Below are 21,286 nucleotides of genomic sequence, written 5' to 3'. Positions count from 1 at the left end.
GTCCAGAACAAAGCTTTTAATGCACCTCTGTTGAGCCAGTCAGGAGGCAGAGATTTACAGTAGGATGGCATCAAAGGTGAATAATCTGTTTCACTGAATTCAATGGCAGCCGACCAAGATGCATGTGCGGGCTTGGCCCCCGCTACCCGAGAAACTACCTGGCTTTGTGGCTGTTGAGATCAGTTGGAAGATTCTTGCTAAAAGCCTCTGGATTTGACCATCTGGGAGCCCAAGCAAGGCGTCCGGGCTGGGAGACTCAGGTCGGGAACTCCCCTCTCCCGTTGGTCTGGGAGTGATCAAGGCCACAGGACGTGGTATAAAGGCCATCTGTTCACTCTTTGCCCTCGGTATGGAGCTCGCCCACAAAACACCCCTGCGCCATTTAATATCCAGATGGAGGGCAAACGTGTGAGTGCACTCGCTGCTCCAGCCCACCGATAGTGACCGAGAACGGGCTCTGCTACAGCTTTGCACCCAGATCTCCTCTTGGAAAGTGGCTTCTGCCCTCTCTCCCCCAAACGCCTCTGTGCACATCACCCGCCGAGGGCCGGATTGCTCAGTCTGCATGGGGCAACGTTCATTGCACCTCCCGAAGCTTTTGCTGGAGAGGGACTAAGCCTGAGAGAGTCTGTTCGTTGTTCAGCAGCTCATTTTGTCTCGTTTCTAAGAATGTGTGTCCATGCCCCAGGGACCAGTGTGATGGGTGCATAAAAAATAATCAATACATATTCGATCCGACGGACTGAACCCGCTGTGGTGTTGACCTCTGGAGAGGTTAAAAAATAGTAAAGTCCTGATTTATCCTCAGGACTTCCTTAGCCGATCAAGACCAGACTGTTCTTATCTTTTTACACTTACCTATCACCCAGGAGGTCTGGGAGGTTAATTCAATTAATGTCTGTAAAAGCGTTTTGAGATCCCCGGAATGTAAGTGGCGATTGGATTGCAGAAATTTGATTTATATAAATAAGAGCACGTGGATTTAGAGCAGAATGTAAATCCTACTGTTTGGTTTGATTTTGCTCTTGCTTTTTAAATTGAGGTTCTTTATGAATCAACTTTGCTGATTTTGCGAAGTATTATATTTATTATAAAATATACTGGCTGAAATATAAACAGTAGTATCCGATATCTACTTTCCCTAATTGTATAAATATTCTCAGTACCCGACACAGCGTTTTTATCCTGGGAAAGGAGGAATGATGCATCGACATTCTCAGTAGTCCTCAATAATGAGTGAATTATATTTGTATAAATTGGTTGGCAAGGATAAATTTACAGTTATTTCCTTTTCTGTCACATTTTAAACGGCATGGAAGTTGTTTCAGGGCACTTTTCGATAACATTTCCAAGCAGGAAGACGAGGTTTGTAATATTTGGAAACCTAGTCACTGGAGTTATGGCTGAAATCGTTTCAAAGGAAAGGAACGATATCCTCGAATGGCCGGGTTTGCAGGGCTCAGATTATATTTCTGTTCATCAGTAAATGAGGGGAAGATCTGTTCTGAGAATTGGTCATTTAATCGTTGCATTTTTATTATTTTAAATCTCTGAAGCTTTGTGTTGGAGCCTTGCCTTTGTCTGTTATATGGACATCTGCAACACGGCGAAGCTATTCGAATTAGTAACTGAAATGAATAATGTGAATCAAATATTTTGATTTTCCCCCTTCTAATCTGCTGCAGATGCTGGCTCCTGGGTGGCAGTGATGCAGTGTCCTTGTCCTGCCTTGGAAGTGAAAACGTGTAAATGTTACATCCTTGATCCTGTTAAAAAAAATCCTTCGTCTTGCCCTTACTGTTACATACTAAGGAGTCGCCTTCACCTGGGGGTAGGGGACTACAGTTTGACTCGATGTGCTTTAAAACCCCAAAAGACGTCGGTTTGCTTCAATAGCACCGTTTCGGTTTCCGAGGAGGGAAAGCAAGGCAGCTGAAGTGAATCACACACCTTGTGTCTTAATTGGGGTAGCAAAAGCCTAGAGAGATTTTTGCTGGTTCTGGTTAAACATTATTTGCACTTTTGTTGGAAAAGTGGCCCCTAGTGTGCAATTATGTCACATTTCTTTGGCTTTTACAATTGAATGCAGAACAGTAACCTCTTTGATTTACCCTAGACGGGGCAGACTCCCTCTTTTCCCCACTCCCTCCCTCCTTTTCTGTCTTCCCCCTTGTTTTTTCTTTAGCCCTAGGAACTGTCACTCAATGTTTTTTACGCTCCCCACAGTTTCCAAAACAAACAGTGGTGCCTGCAGCCTTCTATTGATTCAGTTGGATGCAACAGTATCTCTCTCACGCGGCGGCTCCCCAATCGGAGCTGCTCCGTTTGCCAGTGAGGGCAGGTCTGTTCCCTAAAAATTCCTCCCCTTGCCAATCTCCTAGAACCACCAGGAGGAATAAATCGAGGGATTTAACCTGACGCGGGTGCCCGCATGCACGATGCGGAGACCGTGCGAAGGAAGGGGCTGTCAGGAGGAACCTTACCGCTCCTGCCCGAGGGGGCTTTTAGCTCTCTTTTAGGATTTGGGGGATTTCCTCCCCATTTTTAAAGGATCAGGCTTGAAGTTCCGCTCGGGAGGATCCAATTTGCTCCGGGATGGCTCTAAGCTCCCGAGCTCACGCTTTCTCCGTTGAAGCCTTAGTGGGGAAATCCGCAAAGAGGAAACTGCAGGACTTCAGAGATGAGAAACAACAGCATCGCGTGGAGAAGGGAGAGGAGGAAGGGACCGGCTGCAGAGGGACCGGGAAAAGCCAGGGACCTGGTTAGTATCCCCCGTTTTCTCTCTTTAAATAACGTCTGACAGGCGCTGGCGCGGAGAGTCCTTCGTGGCTAAAGGCTTCCCGAACTCCCGCAGTATCGGTTCCGCTCCTGAAACTCCGCAGCCCGTCCCCCAGCCAGGTCACGGGGAGAGGCTACGGGGAGCCTGAGATCCGCATACATGCAAAACAACAGCCATACATTAAAGAAACCTCCCGAGCTCTCTGTCTGAGGTGCGGGAGCTGAGCCGCATCCACCAGCTGTTTCCCCAGCCCGGCAGACCGGCCGGTTTCATAGAAAGAGACCGAAGAACCTGCCCAGGTGGTGCACGCCAAACTTCCTGATGGTTTGAATCAGCTCCCCGAAGGCCCTGTCTCACCTGAGCCGGTTCCCGTTTCCTTTGCCAACCCGTAACTAGAGAAGGGAGCGCGGCCCTCGGCTCACCTTTGACACAGAAGGATTTGTGCCGGCCACGGAAAATACCCTTTGCTTTCCTTTCCCACCCCCGGGCCCTGTTAATCTCCAGGCGCTCGCGGGGATGGTGAGTCTAGATTTTAGTAATCCGAAATATGCTGTATAATAGATTAGCTACTTCCCCCTCGGATGCAGTCCGTATCCGGAGAGCCAGTGCCCAGGGTGGGGGCTCTGCAGGCTAATTCAGGGCCCGGGGGCATTTCTGTACATGTAAACTTGCTCTGAATAGGAACCGTGTAAATACTTCTCATTTCTGATCCTGGCAGAAAAGAGACCTAAAGCAGACACATCGGCTTCTTTCTCAGCGAGCGCCGAAAGCCGAGACGCGAAGGATGAGATCCACGTGGAACTGCAAGGCTCTGAACTCTGGAAAAGATTTCACGAGATCGGCACGGAAATGATTATTACCAAAGCCGGCAGGTATGGCAGAGCCAGGCACGCCTTGGGTGCTGTGTGGTTGTATGTAAATCATGGGTGATAGCCACAGGGTGTCTTCTGGCCCAAGAAAAACCCAGGTTCTTAAATACGTTTGTTGTGCTTTCGATTGCTCGTGCTAACGATTCAAAAACTACGAGCAGCTCTGGAGAGCGTTGTAAAATATGAAACTTTTCACTGAATCCCTGCATCAAATCCCTTTGTCAAAGATTTGGCAAGTGGACCAGAAGCAAACCATTCGGCAAGCGTTCAAAAAACGTGTAGTTTGCATTTATGCATGTTAACTGGAATAGTAGCCTATACAATCTTCATACTTAATGTTCCAATATATCTCCTACAGACGATATATTTGGTGTATGTTTTCTCTTCAATATTTTAATCAACTCGAGTCTTATCAATATCGATATGAACAACGTTACAAAGGCGGGTATGTAACCTAATGTTAGAAACCACGATCAGTGGAATTCTGTTTTACTATAGCCATCATTTTTTCATGCATATACTTTAATATTTCCCATATAGTAGATCTTACGGCAACTCTTTATATACAGCTAAATGTAACTTCCTTGTCTCTGAGATCACCCGCGCATAACAGATCGGTTCCCGCTCACGTTTTGTGTAGCGTTTTGTGCTAAGAGCGACAACCACCCAGAGGATTTCACTCCGAATATTTTCGGTACAATCCAGTTTCCCAGTCCCCGAAAGTGATTATTTAAAAAAAAAATCGTTGTCGACTTTTAAAGTGGGAGCTTTGTCCTGAAACTTTTTACTCCCGCCTTACAAGCTTCAAAAGGAAAGAGGGAAAATAACGGGCTCCTTTCTGCATCCTGCAGGAGAATGTTTCCCTCCGTCAGGGTGAAAGTGAAGGGTCTGGAGCCAGCGAAGCAATATTACGTCGCCATTGACGTGGTCCCTGTGGACTCCAAAAGATACAGGTAAAGAACCGGATCCACGCAAATGCCGCGCTGCGTTTTACAGCGCAAACAAAGAAGCCTGCACCATGCCCATTCATTACAATAACTAGCTGATTACCCACGACAAGCAAAGGATCCCACAGTCCGCCCGCTATCGCTGCTGAGTGGGATCTGAAAACAACCGCCCCCCCCCCACACTTGCAAATAGCGGAGCCCCCTCCCCACCTCATTGCGGGGAAACTCCCTAGCGCCCAGCCTCAGAGCGGCGGCTCCCCCACACTTGTGTCCTGCGTCAGTTTCACTCACGCGTTTCAAAGCGCGCCTCGCTGCCTCTCCGCGCAGCAAACTCACCCGGGAGTGTTTGCTCGCCTCGGGCATCTCTGCGCTTGACCTAGGCCTCTTGCAGCTCCGTAGGATGCCCTTGACCATCCCTGCCCCGGGCGCGCCCCCCGCCCCTCCAGGGCAGGGCAATGCGTCCAGTCCCCAGCCCCTAAGCAGGTTCCTTGTGGCCTGGAGCCCCCGAGGGTGCTGGGGGGAGGAGGGGAGCCAGCTCCGCGGGTCTGTGCGGCTTGCCCAGCAGTCACCGAATGACAGGGGGTGTCAAAGGGACACGGGGCAGGGGGTGATCGCCGCCCGGAGGGGACAGGCTCTGGTTTCCGAGTAACAAGGGCAATTTCGCTGGGGGCGGGTGTATGTGCAAAGATTATCGGTGTAAACCGGAGAGCGAGGTTCAGAGCCGGCCTTGCTTTGGGTGCAACAGCGAAATGACCCAACGACAGTCACAACAAGCAGCCTTGCCCAGGGCACCCCCAGAGCAATCAACCTGCAGGCACTGGGGGGCAATTAAACTAGCGCCCCCGGAGCTGTGTGCCGGCCGGCTGGAGGGGCTCCGGGCTCCCAGGGACTATCCCACCGCCCAGTAACAAGAGCTGAGAACGGGTTGGCAACCTAAGACCAGGAAGGAAACTGGGGGGGGGGTTGTTTCTCACCTAACCCTCCCCCCCCCCCCCAGGTGACGAGGCAGACAAAGCAGCGGGAGCAACTGATAACTCCGATTGGTTGCTGTGGTTGTTGTTCTTGTCTTATGATTTGCAGCCCTTCAGAAACACATTTGTTTTAGCGGCCGCACGTGCGCACAGGGCGAGTGTCTGTGCAGGGCAGAGAGCCCGCGGGGGTCCCGCTTCTCCTTGCCAGGCTTATTTCCCCCCCTCCCCCTTGCCCCGCGCCGCCAGCCCTGGAGGGATGGGTGAGGCAGGGAGGCTGGAAGCCGACCCAGCTGCTGGGTTTCCCTGTGCCGGGCCCGCACACATCCCTGCAATGGCCCGGCTGGGCACAGTCTGGCTTGGGAAACAAGCGCCACCGCTGGGGAGCTGGGCCCTGAGCGGTGCACGGCCCCGGCCGGGGGCAGGCAGAGCGCTCGGGCTCCGCGGATCTCGCTCAGCGGCGCAGATCGGTTTCCTCTGCGGCTGGCGTCCGGAAACAGGGGCCAGCCCCACCGAACGCCCTGGCCCTGCCGCGCCCCTGGGGCGGGAGCCACAGGCCTCCCTCGGCCTGGCTCCCGGCCCGGGGTCCTGCTATTGTCTGCTGACCCCGCGGTGCCCTCCCGTTCTAGGTATGTCTACCACAGCTCCCAGTGGATGGTGGCTGGGAACACAGACCACTCCTGTATAACGCCCAGGCTCTATATCCACCCGGATTCCCCCTGCTCCGGAGAGACCTGGATGAGGCAAATCATCAGCTTCGACCGGGTGAAACTCACCAACAATGAGATGGACGACAAAGGGCATGTAGGTGTGGATTTAGCCCGGTTCTCGTCCTGCGGGGGGAGGGAGGCGGGCAGGGGCAGCCCCCCGGGAGGCGGACACTCCCCCCGCCCCTTCAGCTCTTTTGGGGAGGGCCCCGGTGGATGCAGCCGCATTCCCGATCTACTCTCCCCCCCTCTGCCATGCACAGCCCGGTTTGGTCCCGTGCCTGCACCGCCTGGGGACTGAGCCCCTAAACCGGGGCTGGAGAGAATCGTCACTTGCCCCTGGACGGGAAGAGGGGGGAAGGCGTGTATCCGGCCGCAGTGCCGGCTGTGGGATGAACGCACTTGAACAGTGTGTGTGTGGGGGGGGGGGGTTTCTTTCGCTGTCCCTGGGCCTCCTTGTCCCTTGGGGATCCCGCTTCCAGTCTGTGGCTGGATCCGGGGCACATGCTGCCAGGGGAAGCTGAGGAAAGAGGGACTGATCAGGAACCGCGCTGGGAGCTCCAGGCCCCCCCTGGGGCGAGGCCAAGACCCTAAAGACGCCACGCGTTTTTCAGGCGAGTCAGATGCCAGCCAGGGAAGCCCCATGCGGAATCAGCGTGTGTCCATAAGCACCAGGCTGAGTGAGACCTGTTATTCCAAGTGCCCAGCACCTTGCAGAGATCGGGAAGGAAGGTTACAGCTGCACACGAGAGCCGTAACTTTACAGCCTGTCCACTGCAGTCGTTCGTGCCAGAAAGCGCCTAAATCCTAGCAAATATCCCGCACTCAGCTGCAATCTGTCCCGTTCTTCTTGAGTTAAACGAACTGGATTTTCGAGCCCACAGTTCCTATCCGGATTGGGGGGGTTGTTTCCCCCCCTAAATATTGCACGAAGATTGGGAGAGCAGTTTGGGTCACCAGAGAGCCGAGCCGTTGATTTAAGCGGGGGAAGGTTTGCCGGTATTTGCAAAATAAAACAAACGGGGCTTTAGGAAAGCAAAATGGATCAACCCCCCCACCCCCCCTCCCCCACACACACCCCACACACACACCCGAATCTTCCAGAGGCGAACGCAAATTTGAGTTAACTAACGCGGTGTTTAGAGTCAGGACAGATTTCGAGGCAGTTGGCTCAGCTCGGAGAACGGGAGCAGGAGAGAACTACTTGGCTATTGCTGATGGGAGAAGCATTTCAGCCGGCGACAGGGGTTCTCTCGTCCCTTTCTGTGCAGAGGGGAGAGCTGCTCACCCTCTTTTCCTTATAATTTACAGATTATCCTGCAGTCCATGCACAAATACAAACCGAGAGTGCACGTGATTCTGCAGGATTCCAGATTTGATCTGGCCCAGATCCAGTCTCTGCCAGCGGAAGGGGTTAAAACCTTTTCATTTAAGGAAACCGAATTCACCACTGTTACGGCTTATCAAAACCAGCAGGTAAAGCGGCCCCGGGGAACAGGGAGAGCGCCCGAGCTTTCCTGCACTCAGCCCGGCTCGGAGCTTCACCTTTGCTGGGTTCCCGGGAAACAGAACCGCAGCTGGAATCCTGGATTTTTAACTTTGTTTTTTTTACTAATTTTGAGCATGTTCCACAACACACGCTAGGATATATTACGGCCTGTTACTGCCTGCTCACGCGGGGCTGCTACTGTCACTAAGAAATCTCTGGAGACTTGCTCTCCCCCGGGCCTTGACTACAATAATAATATAATAAATACTAATTGTATTTAGAAAAGTCCTGATGCTGCGAGGTGCTGAGTCCTATTCCTATTGACTTCAGCACCTTGTAGGACCTGGCACTGCCCTCACAGACTGCCACAGCGCCAGGGGAGCTGGGCGATGCCTTATAATAAACAACGCGGTACAGTGTTGTGGAAGTAGAATTAAAACATGTGCACAAAACTGAAGATAAAATAAATAGAAGGGAATCTTGTTTAGAAAATACCAAAGGGAAAGGAACTCAGTCTGCTTGAGATTAAGGAATCATCATCATCATCCTCATCATAATTAATAAGTGCTGCTTTAAAGTGCATAGGGAGGGAGGGATATTTATAATAGAAACAACTGCAATATTGAGCTAAATCTTGCCCTTACATTCCATTGAAGTCAACAGGGCTATCTGTAGGATTCAGGAAAGCAGATTTTAATCTAAACAATATAATTCAATATAACAATCAGTGGAAGTGAGGGTACTATACCCCTCTTATATCATTTTAATCCTGCTTTCACCTGGCCTTATTTACTCACTACAATTATTTGATTATTTTAATTTTTTAATCTGTAGATTACCAAGCTGAAAATAGACAGGAATCCCTTTGCTAAAGGATTTAGAGACCCTGGGAGAAACAGGTAATTGTTATAAATTGTCAGCTACAACTTCTGTACATTCTCATGTGTGTAAAAAGATCTACGCTCTATTTCATACTACTTTTAATTTACGATTTGAAATGACTCTGTTAACTAACTGGAAAGAAAGAAAAGAGAGAAGGCTTTAGAATATTTATGCATTCTTTCTTTATGAAAGATATCTAGAAAGGCAGGAAGTCCACAAATGTAATTCTCTGCAGGAGCCATATCCATCAAGTCACTGAATTCCACATTCTACTTTATAGGGGAGTGCTGGATGGACTTTTGGAAACATATCCATGGAGGCCACCACTTACTCTGGATTTTAAGACCTTTGGTGCAGAAACCCAAGGTGAGTTTTGAATCTTCAAGTGGTTTCTAAGGTGTAAACAAAAGATTAAGTGTAAAACAGAAATAACCTAACTGTTGTGCATGTGTGAAATGACATGGAAATGACATGGAGATGTGGATGTGTGAAATTACATTAGGAGGATGCCATCCTGGGGAATGGCACTGTGATGAAAGGATTAGAATTCAAATTTACTGACTCAGTCCTTTCTTGCTGTTTATGCTTAATAACAACTATCTAGCTGATTGTTTCTGTGAGCAAGACAATATTTTTACATTAACTCTTTATTAATTTTCAAATCAAATGACATTGAAGAATAAACAAATATCTGAAAAGAAGAAAAAGGACAAGAAAGTAACTATATTAAGTCACTAATAACAACAACTCATTTAGGGACAGCTACTTCAGGCCCTGATCCTGCAAAGAGCTGTGCCCAGGAGGATCCTTGCACCATTTCAGTGGGGCTCCATACAGGTGCAAAATCCTACCCTCCTGGAGCTTATTGTCCGTTTGAAGCCTTAAAGACCTTCTATCACATTATGTTTTATCTGTGACTAAAGGCAATCTTGAGATGCCTGAGTTAATGCGATCATATTTGAACATCTGGTGGTGGGGCATTTTCAGTGAAGGACGCTTTGCTATAAAATTCATTCCCTCTGCTGGTCTAATACAGGCTGAGCCCTTGGGTGTGAAGTCTGTATTCTTTCCATGATAGTGTGTCAATTAGTTAATTATTTAGCACTATAATTAATGTATTTTAGCATTGTGTATAAACTTAAAGATTTTGATAAGTTCATGTATTATATCTAAAAATAAGAGTACACACAATAAAATAAATATTACACAGAGGAAGTGGGTAGATACCAAACAACATTCTGTAGACCTAACTCTACATACCTTGTGCAAGGAAGACTCCTGTAGAAATCAATTTAAGGAGTATGAAACTTGCCCCAGGAACATTGTAGTAATGCTTTAATGTACACTAACCATTCAACTGTAGCTGAGAATACTGAAACAGGATTCACACCTATAACTTATATGAAAAAATATTATTCAGCTGTTTTAGAGGGATATTTAGAATAGGTTTGTTATTTTCCTATCTTGTCACAAAATCCATACATTTCTTGTGATTGTTCATTCCATTCTAGAAAATTATCTTGAAATAGGATCATAATAATATTTAATGATATTTTCTATGGTTTGCTACTCTTCTTTTTTGGATAAACAAAATCCAATGTTTAAATAGTAAAGAAGATGATACAATATCTAGAAATTATCAATAATAAGACATTTAACTGCTGCAAAATTGCAAATAAGTGTTGCAAGATTTTTCAAATAATAATTATCTCCACTGAGACGAAGGTTTCTAACCATCAGAGGACTGAAGTTCTGGAACAGCCTTCCAAGGGAAGCAGTGGGGGCAAAAGACCTATCTTGCTTCAAGATTAAACTCGATAAGTTTATGGAGGAGATGGTATGATGGAATAACATGATTTTGGCAATTAATTGATCTTTAACTGTTCATGATAAATAAGCCCAATGGCCTGTGATGGGATGTTAGATGGGGTGGGATCTGAGTTACTACAGAGAATTCTTTCCTGGGTATCTGGCTGGTGAATCTTGCCCACATGCTCAGGGTTCAGCTGATCGCCATATTTGGGGTCGGGAAGGAATTTTCCTCCAGGGCAGATTGGAAGAGGCCCTGGGGGTTTTTCGCATTCCTCTGTAGCATGGGACACGGGTCACTTGCTGGAGGATCCTCTGCACCTTGAAGTCTTTAAACCATGATTTGAGGACTTCAGTAGCTCAGACATAGGTTAGGGGTTTTTCAGGAGTGGGTGGGTGAGATTCTGTGGCCTGCGTTGTGCTGGAGGTCAGACTAGATGATCATAATGGTCCCTTCTGACCTTAATACCTATGAGTCTATGAGAAGTTATTTGTTTGGCGCCCAATCCTGCAGAATTTACACAGGAAAAATGTCCACTGGAAGTTTTGCTTGAAGAATGACTGCTTGTAGAGCCAGATGAAAAATTGTGACTCTACCATTGGAAAGCACTTAAAAAAAAAAAAGCTATGCTTACCAATTTAACACAGCCATTAACCTTAGGAAAAATTTGAAGATTTCTGTATTGTGGCATGTACATCCCATGTTATCTCAAAACGTGAATAGTTCCTATTTTATAAGATCAAGAAGTCAAGATAAATAGACATAGAGGCTACACACATAAATACTGTATAGAATTAATGATGGTGTGGGATGTTATAAAAGGTTTATCAGCATGAGTTTTGGAGGGCTGCATTACACATAAGCGGCCTTAAGCAAAAGATCGCTAATGCTGTTCAGAAGTTTGTAATGCTAGAAATAGTCCTAGAGGAGATAGACTAGTGGGCAGAATGCACGCAAGATGGTAAAAGGTGCATGATGAATGCCATTTATGATGTGCATTTCATAGAAGTGCCAACTTTCATGGGTTTTATTGCTGGTCCCATGATATTTAGTATTTTTCTTAATGGCCAATTTCCTGGACTCATATGAACATATCAGAATCTCAGCTTTCATTTAAATCAAAATAAGTTTCTAGACATCATAGTGATAGAGAAAAGATTGAAAACACACATCCTAAGGGCTTAAAACCTAGAAGGCAAATGATTTATTTTAGATATCTCATGATTTTTTTTAAGACAATTTCATGATCTTTTGGGGTCCAACTGACTTTTGAACACTGAGAATACGGATATCCCTTCACTTATATGATATGGGCACACACACATACATTGTGATACATGTACGCACAACTTGGTCTAAATACCCATTGTATTCAATGGGAATAAGATCAGGTCTAAATATTTGTACGGCAAAGAAAGCTAAGTGACCCATGAAAAGTTTTTCAGTGACTTGTTGCAGTGATTTGCTATGCTCTACTTGCATTTCTGAAACACCGACAATGTGTCCATTAGCTACTCCGAAACAGGACTTGGATTTTTTTTTTGTTAATAATTTAATTTAATAATTTCAGAACATGACTAGGCCATCTAGACTAAACATGCCTACATAGATCCATCTGAACTGTAGAGCAGCTTACGGATGGGCAAGAACTTTCACATTCCAAAAGTTAACAGACCTGCCAAGGAATGGTGCACAGCTGATCAGTGACACACAGAGAGCGTAGACGAAATGAATACTGTAGATGCTGAAAAATTCTCAGCAACAATCTATTTACAGTACCTAATAAAAATGCTTAACCAGATTTGCAGTATTATTTTATTCATTTCTCACCCCACAAAATCCAAAGATCTATTGGAAATCACTTTATGTACATTTTAAGGAGCATTTTAAGTTTATGATAATATTCTACACACTGTCCACTATTTAGCCACATAGGGACTACTTTTGCAAGTTGAGATAATGATCTTGCCATCACAAATGTGATCTTACATTGCTTAGGTTGCCTCTAAAACACTATAATATTAATGAGAATTAGGGAGGAGGAGGAGAATAGGTCCTTTCTGTTGCCTGCTCCCTCTCCCATTGAAATCAATATTAAAACAGCAATTGACATCAGTGTGAAAAAGATGAAGCCCTTAATGTGCAAAAATATGCCATCATTCCTGCAAATACATACATGATATGGTCTGCAGTTAATCTGAGAAGAAGAATAGTTTCTACATTGCATCACTTCTTAAACCTTCACATTGTATCAATCTCATATACTGACAGCAAAAAGTATAGAATATCAAAAGATTCCTGATAGACCATTACACATAAAACCTGACCAGATCGTGTCTTGCGTACATGACTTTGAATTATAGTGTAAATGAAGAAAGATCCTAAACATGTCAGAACCATTTTACAAATGTGACAAAAAGCAGCTGGGGATATTTTGTTTTTTTCCATGCCAGCATTAATACATATAAATAAATGAGAAAAAAGTAGACCCAAATTTTGTGATATAAGGTGCAATGGAGCTGTGCTAATACATCTGCAGGAGAAGAATGGGGCTTTTAAATGATGCCATCTTAAAACAGTGTCCGCTTAGTAACTGGAATATACACTGCTCTGCAATGTTTCACTGTCAAAGCAACCATCTCTCCTTAGCTTTTACCCTTGAACTTACGTAGGAGGAGCTGAAAACTTGTGCTGAACAATGGCGTTACACACCAGTAACCTAATAAATATAAAATAAGTGGATGTTGTTTTTCTAATAAATTTATGAAAGCAATCATTAATCCACTTCAGAAAATAGGTTGTTAAATTGAAAAGAATGTTTAAAGTTGTTTGAGAAACAGTGATTAAAGGTGTCTTATAAACTGCAGTGGAAACTAAATAAAATGAGTCAATTCCTGTGATCGGGGTCCAAGGCAAAATTTCCATTAATGCTGAATAAGAAGTATTTCTATTGTTATATGCAAGGAAAACCCCTGGAAATCAGGAGGAAAATAGAGCACCTTAAATATGACACTGTTTGTTTATAAACAGAAGAAGGGAATTGATTATACATAGAGGCCTGATTCAACAAGGTATTTAAGCATGTGTGTGAGTTTCAGCACCTAAGAAGTTACAATCAAATTATTGGGACAAAAAAAGAGAAATGTTAATGATATAACAAGATATGATCAATATACAGAATGTTGCTTAATATTGTTAATTCTGTACTAAGACATGTACCTATACATGTCAAGACAATGTAATTTAATGTCTTATTGTAAATGACCCAAATATCAATAAATAAAATATTTCCCCGTTCCTGCCTCAAAAAAGTTTATGTGAGTAAACACACACATGCATGACTACCTTGCTGCCCTGGGGCCTAGATAACAAAGATATGATGCATAATTTATGGATGGATCTTGCCATAGTCTTGTTTGCAGAATTCCCTTTGGAGTCAGTAGATATTTAGATGAAAATGATAGCAGGCTACACTGACTTCAGTGTGGTCAGGATTCCACCCATAATTCTTATTCGTTAACATCCAATAGCATCATTTTGACGACTTTTGCTTTTATTTTTAGATGGGAGTTCTGGTTCTTCACCTACGACCTCAAGTGGTGGGACGCCATCTCCTCTGAACTCCTTGCTTTCTCCATCTTGCTCACCTCCTACGTTTCACTTGTCAGCAAGCAACATTGGAGGGTCATGCCCTGAAACATATCTACATAATCTCAATTTGCCCCTTTACTACAAGATTTGTCCGACAAGCCTTTTGAGACAACAGTCACTTGTATTTCCAAGCCACGAAAAACTAGGAGGCACCAATCCACATGTTTTACCCCACTTCATGGTGGATGTGCCTGTGCTATCTTCCCTTGGCATAACAAATCTGAAAAATGGTAAATCTGAAGACTTAACTGGGCAGTGTCTACAAGTACCCAATTCTGCTAATCAAATGTTGTATGGACTACATGCATCTGGAAACATTTTCCCATCAAGTCCCATTGCTCGGGAAGCACTTAATTGTTCTTTACATTCTCCATATGGCTTGTATGGTTATAACTTTTCTATGCCATCTAGACTGATGAACGCAACAAGCCATTTCAAAGTGAATGACAGCATTCCGACTTCTTTTAGAGATGGCAGATGTAATCATTCTAACTGGCACTCAGCAATTAACCATTGCCTCTAATGGAACTATAGAATGTTTCTAACGCAGTGACATGTAAGCAAGTCTTTTCTTCAATCATTCCCAAAGGTTTGCTGATTATTGTATATAAAGTGCTTCATAATCCAGGAGTGACCTGCCTAGATATTTAACATTTCATGTGCAACTGGGTTGTAAAAAATGTTCTGAGCATGGGGGACAACAAAATAGCCAACAACAGAGAGATGCCTTTTGGTAAGAGTTATTTATGTAATGTTCATAGGATAGGTGCAAACTTTACATTCACCTTTTTAATATTTGCACTCTGCAGCAGGAATGAACCTCAGTGTTAAGGAGCAACTAAGTATAATAAATGTGCAGTACTTTAAACGTTATTTTCATGAAACTCTTTATCTAGCTTCCTCTTCAGTTACCTTGAAGGTGAAGGGCTAGCTTCTGCTCACCTTACTTGAGTTGTCCTACTGATGTTAATGGGACTATCTGAGGCCCTGATTTAGCAAACCATCCCTATTCAGCTATGTGCTTAAGCCCATGCTTAAGACCTATTGATTTTATGGGGCATACTTAGAGCGAAGCAAGCATCTTGCTGACTCATGACCTGAATGAACCAGCTTAGCAGGATGTGGTCCCAAATCTAAACATTAGATGTTGAAGGAAGCAAAGACTGACCAAACGTCCAAGGGCTTGATTATTCCTGGCCTCGAGTGGTGGGGAAAGGGTGTCTGATGAGAGGAGGGTACAAAGAGCCTTCCTGACCCTGTGCCCCTACACAGCACAGTCTGCTCATTATGCTTTCCTAAGGACTCCGCTAGATAATGCTGAAAGTGGCACTAGCCTGTCCCAAAGTGGGCAGGGAGGACAGGGCAGGGCCATGTCTGCCTTCACTTTGGCCAGCTGGTCCCCATAAGGGGAGCTCAGGAAGCAGATCTCAGAGCTCCAGGAAACATTGAGCCTAAGTGAGACAAAACTCTTCCTGAAGCACTTGCTGGGGCAGTGCTCATCTGCATCTCCTCCAACCCCTTGGGGCATGAAGGAAAATAGGAACTGCCAGACTGGATCAGATCCAGGGCCCATCTAGTCCATTATCTTCTCTCTAACAGGGGCCAGCATCAGGTGCTGCAGAGAAAGGTATAAAAACCCTACAGCAGGCAGATATGGGGTAATCTGACCGCCATAGAGATCTCATACTGATACCTAAGAGCTAGCGACTGACAAACTCTGAAGCATGAGGTTTTAATTCCCTCCCAATTTTTTTGTTAGCATTAACTGTTCTAACTCTGGATAGTCTTGTTACCCATGTAAATATTCTCCACCCTGCAAGGGCACAATATAACGCTAACAGTTATCCACAATTGGAGGCATGCTGTTTATTTTTCTTTACTTGATGTATGTCCAGGCCCTTCCTGAAGTCAGTTGATTTGTACGTCTAACTTGATATATAATAGACATTTGCAGAGAATATTTGACAGGAATTAGCCACGTTGTGGAATTAAAATGAGAGAGAGAGAGAGAATCCTGAATTTACAAACATAAAAATGAAAAGGAGTACTTGTGGCACTTAGAGACTAACAAATTAATTTGAGCATAAGCTTTCATGAGCTACAGCTCACTTCATCAGATGAGCTGTAGCTCACGAAAGCTTATACTCAAATAAATTTGTTAGTCTCTAAGGTGCCACAAGAACTCCTGTTCTTTTTGTGGATACAGACTAACACGGCTGCTACTCTGAAACATAAAAATGGTACTACATTGCAAATACACGTGGATTTAAGAATGAAAAGTTATTGGCAAAATTCTATTTTTACTCTCATTCATAAATTGTCGTGAAACTAGACCAAAACAGGAGCTGTTTAAATAACACAGTTTAAAGATTTACTGTCACAGGACTTTGTTAAAATGAAATTGCATTCCAGAGATTGGTAGCCTTAACTTTTCCTGCTGGTAGAGCTGCCTGTGACCTATTCACAAAACTCTCATATATATCAATAAGAGATGAGTACTTAGGGTATACATAACTCTGTTAAATTGATATCAAAACAGTTAGTAATATTGCAAAAAGGAGAATATCTGTGTTCTAATGTTATTTTTTTAGCAATGTCTAGGGGTTTTTTTTAATTAAAAGTGAAACATTGCAACAAAGCACTGTTTATAACCAAATGTCTTACAACCACCTTCACTCACAATGGGACAATTCCTGGCTGCTTTACTCATGTGAGTAGTTCCACTGAAGAAAATGGACCAGATTTTGCACATTGGTATCACAGAGATCAGAATCTTGGTTCACCAGGAGTGCTCACGAGAATCACAGGAGCAAGACATGGTCCTAAAACTTGAATATATTACTGGGGGAGCAGGAGGAGGATCTTCTAGATAAGTCATTTTTTTCTGGCTGGATGCAAATGGTAAATCCCAAATTCCACAATAACAGTAGTGATTAAATAAAATATTACAATTATGATAGATTTGAAGTTGTGGACCAAAACTGGTATTTTTCCACTTAAAAGAATAGATTGAAACCTAAGCTATAAATTTTTGGCATAGATGACTTAATGAAAAAGTATCATTTAAATCTGGATCAAATAAATTATATTTTTATTTCCTAGAGCTGAGCGAACAATTTATTTGACAAAATCACCCTCTTTTTCCATTCACAGAATGTATGATGTAAACAGAATATGATTTTCTCAAATGTATTTGTTATTTGATTAACTCTTCTCCACTTTTTTTTAAAACTTTTAAAATTAGCAATCTAACATTTGAGTTGTATTGTTTAGTTACAATCGTTCTTATAAGTCATGTTATATTGTTTATGGTTCCTGATTGGATATGGATAATTCAAGTTCCTGTTGTGAATACAAATGGAAAACAAATTTAAAATGAAGTTTTTCATAAGCAGGCAACCATAACTTTTGTGTTCTTGAGCATTCCAGGAAAACCCAATCATGCAATTATTTGCAGAGAGCAAAAAAGAGAATGCAAACATCGCTAATCAATTGTTTAAAATGAATATTTGTAGAACATTTCTGTTGTGCTCATGCAGCTCTATGTGGTGGTGCAATTGTTGGCAAACTCTCAGTGACTATAAGATACTTCAACTAAATTCAAATGTACATTTCATTGTGAACTGGCAACATCTAGTATGAGCTAAAACTTATTCACCTTACTCCCTCCTAGAGTGACTTCAGTGGTATAGCTTGAGGAATTTGGCTCACAGAGTGAATATTCAATACAGTGAGCCAGATTTTGTTCTTGGCTACAAGTGTGGAACTCCACTAGCTTTACTCTTCAGGTCCGAGCTGAAAGAAAAAGTAGATTTGTTAGATGTATAAAAGGATATAATAAGAATAAGAATAAACTCTGTAGGCAAGATTTTAGGCTCCAGATGATGTGAATTTATTTAACTGTTTTTTCTCTCCCCTTCCTTTAGCTCTGAATTTTATCATTTCAAACACCAGTTCTGCTCCCATTGAACTCAAATAGACTTTTACCAGTAATTTAAATGGGAACAGACTCAGGCCAGTTCACTGACTCATGAGACCTCCCAAAGGGGCATGGAGAATTCTCTACCATTTACTTGCTCTGGTGGTAGCACTGTAGAACATGGAAGGAGCGAGGCTCCCGGTCTGGCTCCCGCTGAAGACAATGGAAAACCCCCATTGACTTCAATGGGAGGCCTATGAGTGGGCTTCACTGGTTCTAACTCACTGGGCCACAGGTATGAGGTACTTATAGAACCAGATATTGGTAGCAACAGTCTTATCCAAAAAGGAATCAACACTTCGAGTGAAAGTGTCTGGAGAATATTATGCACTTTACACATATTAGAAAGGTGAAGGAGAAAAGGCTTCTGACTGGTGTGATATTGAAGTAATGATTCAAGAACCATATGAAGTACTTTTTAACCACCCCTGTTGAGCAGTTTCTAAATGTAATTCTGCTGCTGTCACTGTTCCACCAAAACGTTTTGTGGACGTTTGCAGATTTTGACTCTGCTGCTGGACAAGTGATTGATAAAACATAGACAAGGCACAGGAGTGGGGGGAGCGGGATGCCACATTTTGACCCTTATATAGCAGGCATTATATAGGCAGAGAAGCCTTTCAAAACCCTAACAGCTGACCAGACTGGAATAAATGACCCAAGGTTTTCGATCTGTTGCTAGACATTTCTGCTTCGGTGGCAAAACTCTGGCTCACTATGCCAGGTCTGATTTTCTTCACTCTTACGCCAGTTATACAGCATAGGCTTGAATGGGATTACTCTTGATTTACACTGGTATAAATGAGAGGAGAATCAGGTCCTTTGATTTTAGAACATATAATGTATCTTTCCCATTTCACTGAATGGCACCAAGGCCATTTTATTCACATTTCACTGTTCTCTCCAGCTCTATAATGATTCTTTCTAAGGATTCACCAGTTTATGACAAAGGCCTTGAGAATTCTGGCCCCATATCAATGAAGGAGCTTACTGAAGTCCACTAACATGGCACATGCTGGGCTTACTCCGTGTACAGTGTAGCTATTGGAAAGGATGTGATTTGAGCTTCCCTGTGAACAACTGGAGGACATTTCACAATCTGTGGAGTCCATGCAGGTCAGAAAACCAGAATTCCAATCAGGCTGTGAATAGCTAGCCAAGGAGACACTATCCGGATGCAAACGGTCCAACTTTTTTTGATAAATTGGGAGAGTGCCAAGTGGAACTAACAGCTACATTTGTAATAGCCATGATGGTATTTTTTGCCAGAATTTGAACACCATTGTATATATGGTTTTGTTTATAGTAGAAAAGCTATGTCCAAATGATCAATGATGACTTACAAGTTTCCTTTTTGTCTTACTGTTTTAAACTGCTACTAGTGATAACTGAGTGACAGAACATGAGAAAAGGAATTACCACCATTACTTCAAATATTCATAATAGTAAATCTTTTTTTTTTAAATGTGCAAACGGGATGAATGAAAGACAACTTCAAAAGGACCATATGTCCATAACATGCAGGTATATTCTATATACTGTACCAGTGAAGTTCTTTTCTTTACTATTATGTGGAAATATATGACAAGTGCAAAACTTTCAACTTTCTAGCCTCGGTGAGTGGATTGAAAATAAACATAAAAATACTGTGTGGGTGAATAAAATAGGGAGGGAAATACATTTCTCAAAAGCTGAAACTTATTCCACAATTTAAAATGTTGTTAATTCAACCTTAGATTCAAAGCTATTCAGAAATATCTGATTATATTTACAGTACTCAGTGAATTGAATTCACAATACTGAAGCACTGTTTTTGTACTCCACTTTGGATATGCTACATTTGTGTTTAGAAACCTCTTCTTCAATGAGACAAAATAACAACAGTGTTTGTGAATCCAACTGTAGTTTACCAATTGGTTTCACCAGAATTTAATATGTTTACTGGCTATGTTTAAAATAAGCCAAATGCATCGTTTGAACATTGGTGGTAGTTGCTTTGATATAAGTGCCTTAGTATATATTTTATCTTCTAAGGTTTGGGATGCAATTAGATGATAATTTGTATTAAAATTATATATACAAACCTGGATTGGATGGCAATATAAAACAGACAAATAAATATATAAAACACTTGAAACATATCCAGTATTAAACTTATTTACATGTGTGGTTTGGGCCATTTCAGACATGCTGTTCCAATAAAGTTATAGAAAGGAAAAGGGCTAGTATCACTTCCTCCAAAAGTTTCAGATGTTCATGTTTACAAATTTGTACTGCACATTAATATGTAAACATACTCTATTGGGAACAGATGGATATACAATATTTACATGTTCTTTCTTCTTACTTCATATATATATATATATACATAGGCTGGTTTTGTCTCTTAAAGCACCTGAAAGATGCACTGACTATTTAAAAAAATATGGATGCAAAACCAGCCAAATCATACCACATTAAATTGTTATTTTAATTTTCTTGTTGTATTGCGGGCATTTATTAGTCTAATATGTGGCCTCATTTTTTATTTTATTTTCATCAATATCAGTTTGAAGATAGTGTGTACTGACAAGGATAATGATCGCTACTGATGCTTTTCGCCAAACAGAAACAAAACCTTTGTATGGTGCATACGGGAAATGGCTCTGTAATTTGAACATTCTGAAAAAGATATCCATAAAACAAACCAAAATATTGTTATTTCACAAAACGAAATGACATTTCTGACACTTAAATATGGAGGTACTATATATTGTTGTAATTATTAGTAATTATTTGGATTTCAGTATCATGAAGGAGTTCTAGTCATGGACCAGGACCTTGTTGTGTTAGGCGCTGTACTAATATAGAACAAAAAACGATGGTTCCTACCCCAAAAAGCTCAAAATATAAGACAAGAGACAACAGGTGGATACAGACAGATGGGGAGCATCAGGAAACAATGAGACAATACTGAGCTACATGATTGACAGTGGTCTCAGGCTACCAACTGCTTAACCATTGCCCTGTTTTCTGTAGACATAACTGCAAAGGAGAGCTTTAAGAAGGGATTTGAAGAACAATGATGTAACTTTGGAGATTTTCAAGGGGAACCCATGTCTGAGAGGCAGCATGGGAAAAAGTATGACGATGCTTGTTTGCATATTTAATAGGAGGTCAGTAATAGTTGGCTTTACTGGCTGAGCAAAGGCAGGGGACATCTTAA

At 42.9% G+C, this 21,286-nt stretch overlaps 1 protein-coding gene across 1 annotated transcript; it reads left to right on the top strand.

Annotated features, from left to right (window-relative positions):
• Positions 1–2,474: 2,474 nt before the first annotated feature.
• On the top strand, positions 2,475–20,470 carry TBX22 (T-box transcription factor 22). The gene is made up of 8 exons (XM_037909060.2): positions 2,475–2,761; positions 3,498–3,651; positions 4,500–4,601; positions 6,193–6,367; positions 7,582–7,746; positions 8,594–8,658; positions 8,922–9,007; positions 14,015–20,470. Exons 1-8 carry the CDS (start codon positions 2,596–2,598, stop codon positions 14,623–14,625), a joined length of 1,524 nt encoding a protein of 507 aa, XP_037764988.1. The 5' UTR covers positions 2,475–2,595; the 3' UTR covers positions 14,626–20,470.
• Positions 20,471–21,286: the final 816 nt, after the last annotated feature.

Source organism: Chelonia mydas, chromosome 9, assembly GCF_015237465.2.
Source record: "Chelonia mydas isolate rCheMyd1 chromosome 9, rCheMyd1.pri.v2, whole genome shotgun sequence".
Lineage (NCBI taxonomy): Eukaryota > Metazoa > Chordata > Testudines > Cheloniidae > Chelonia > Chelonia mydas.
This window is presented reverse-complemented; position numbering and strand designations above follow the sequence as displayed.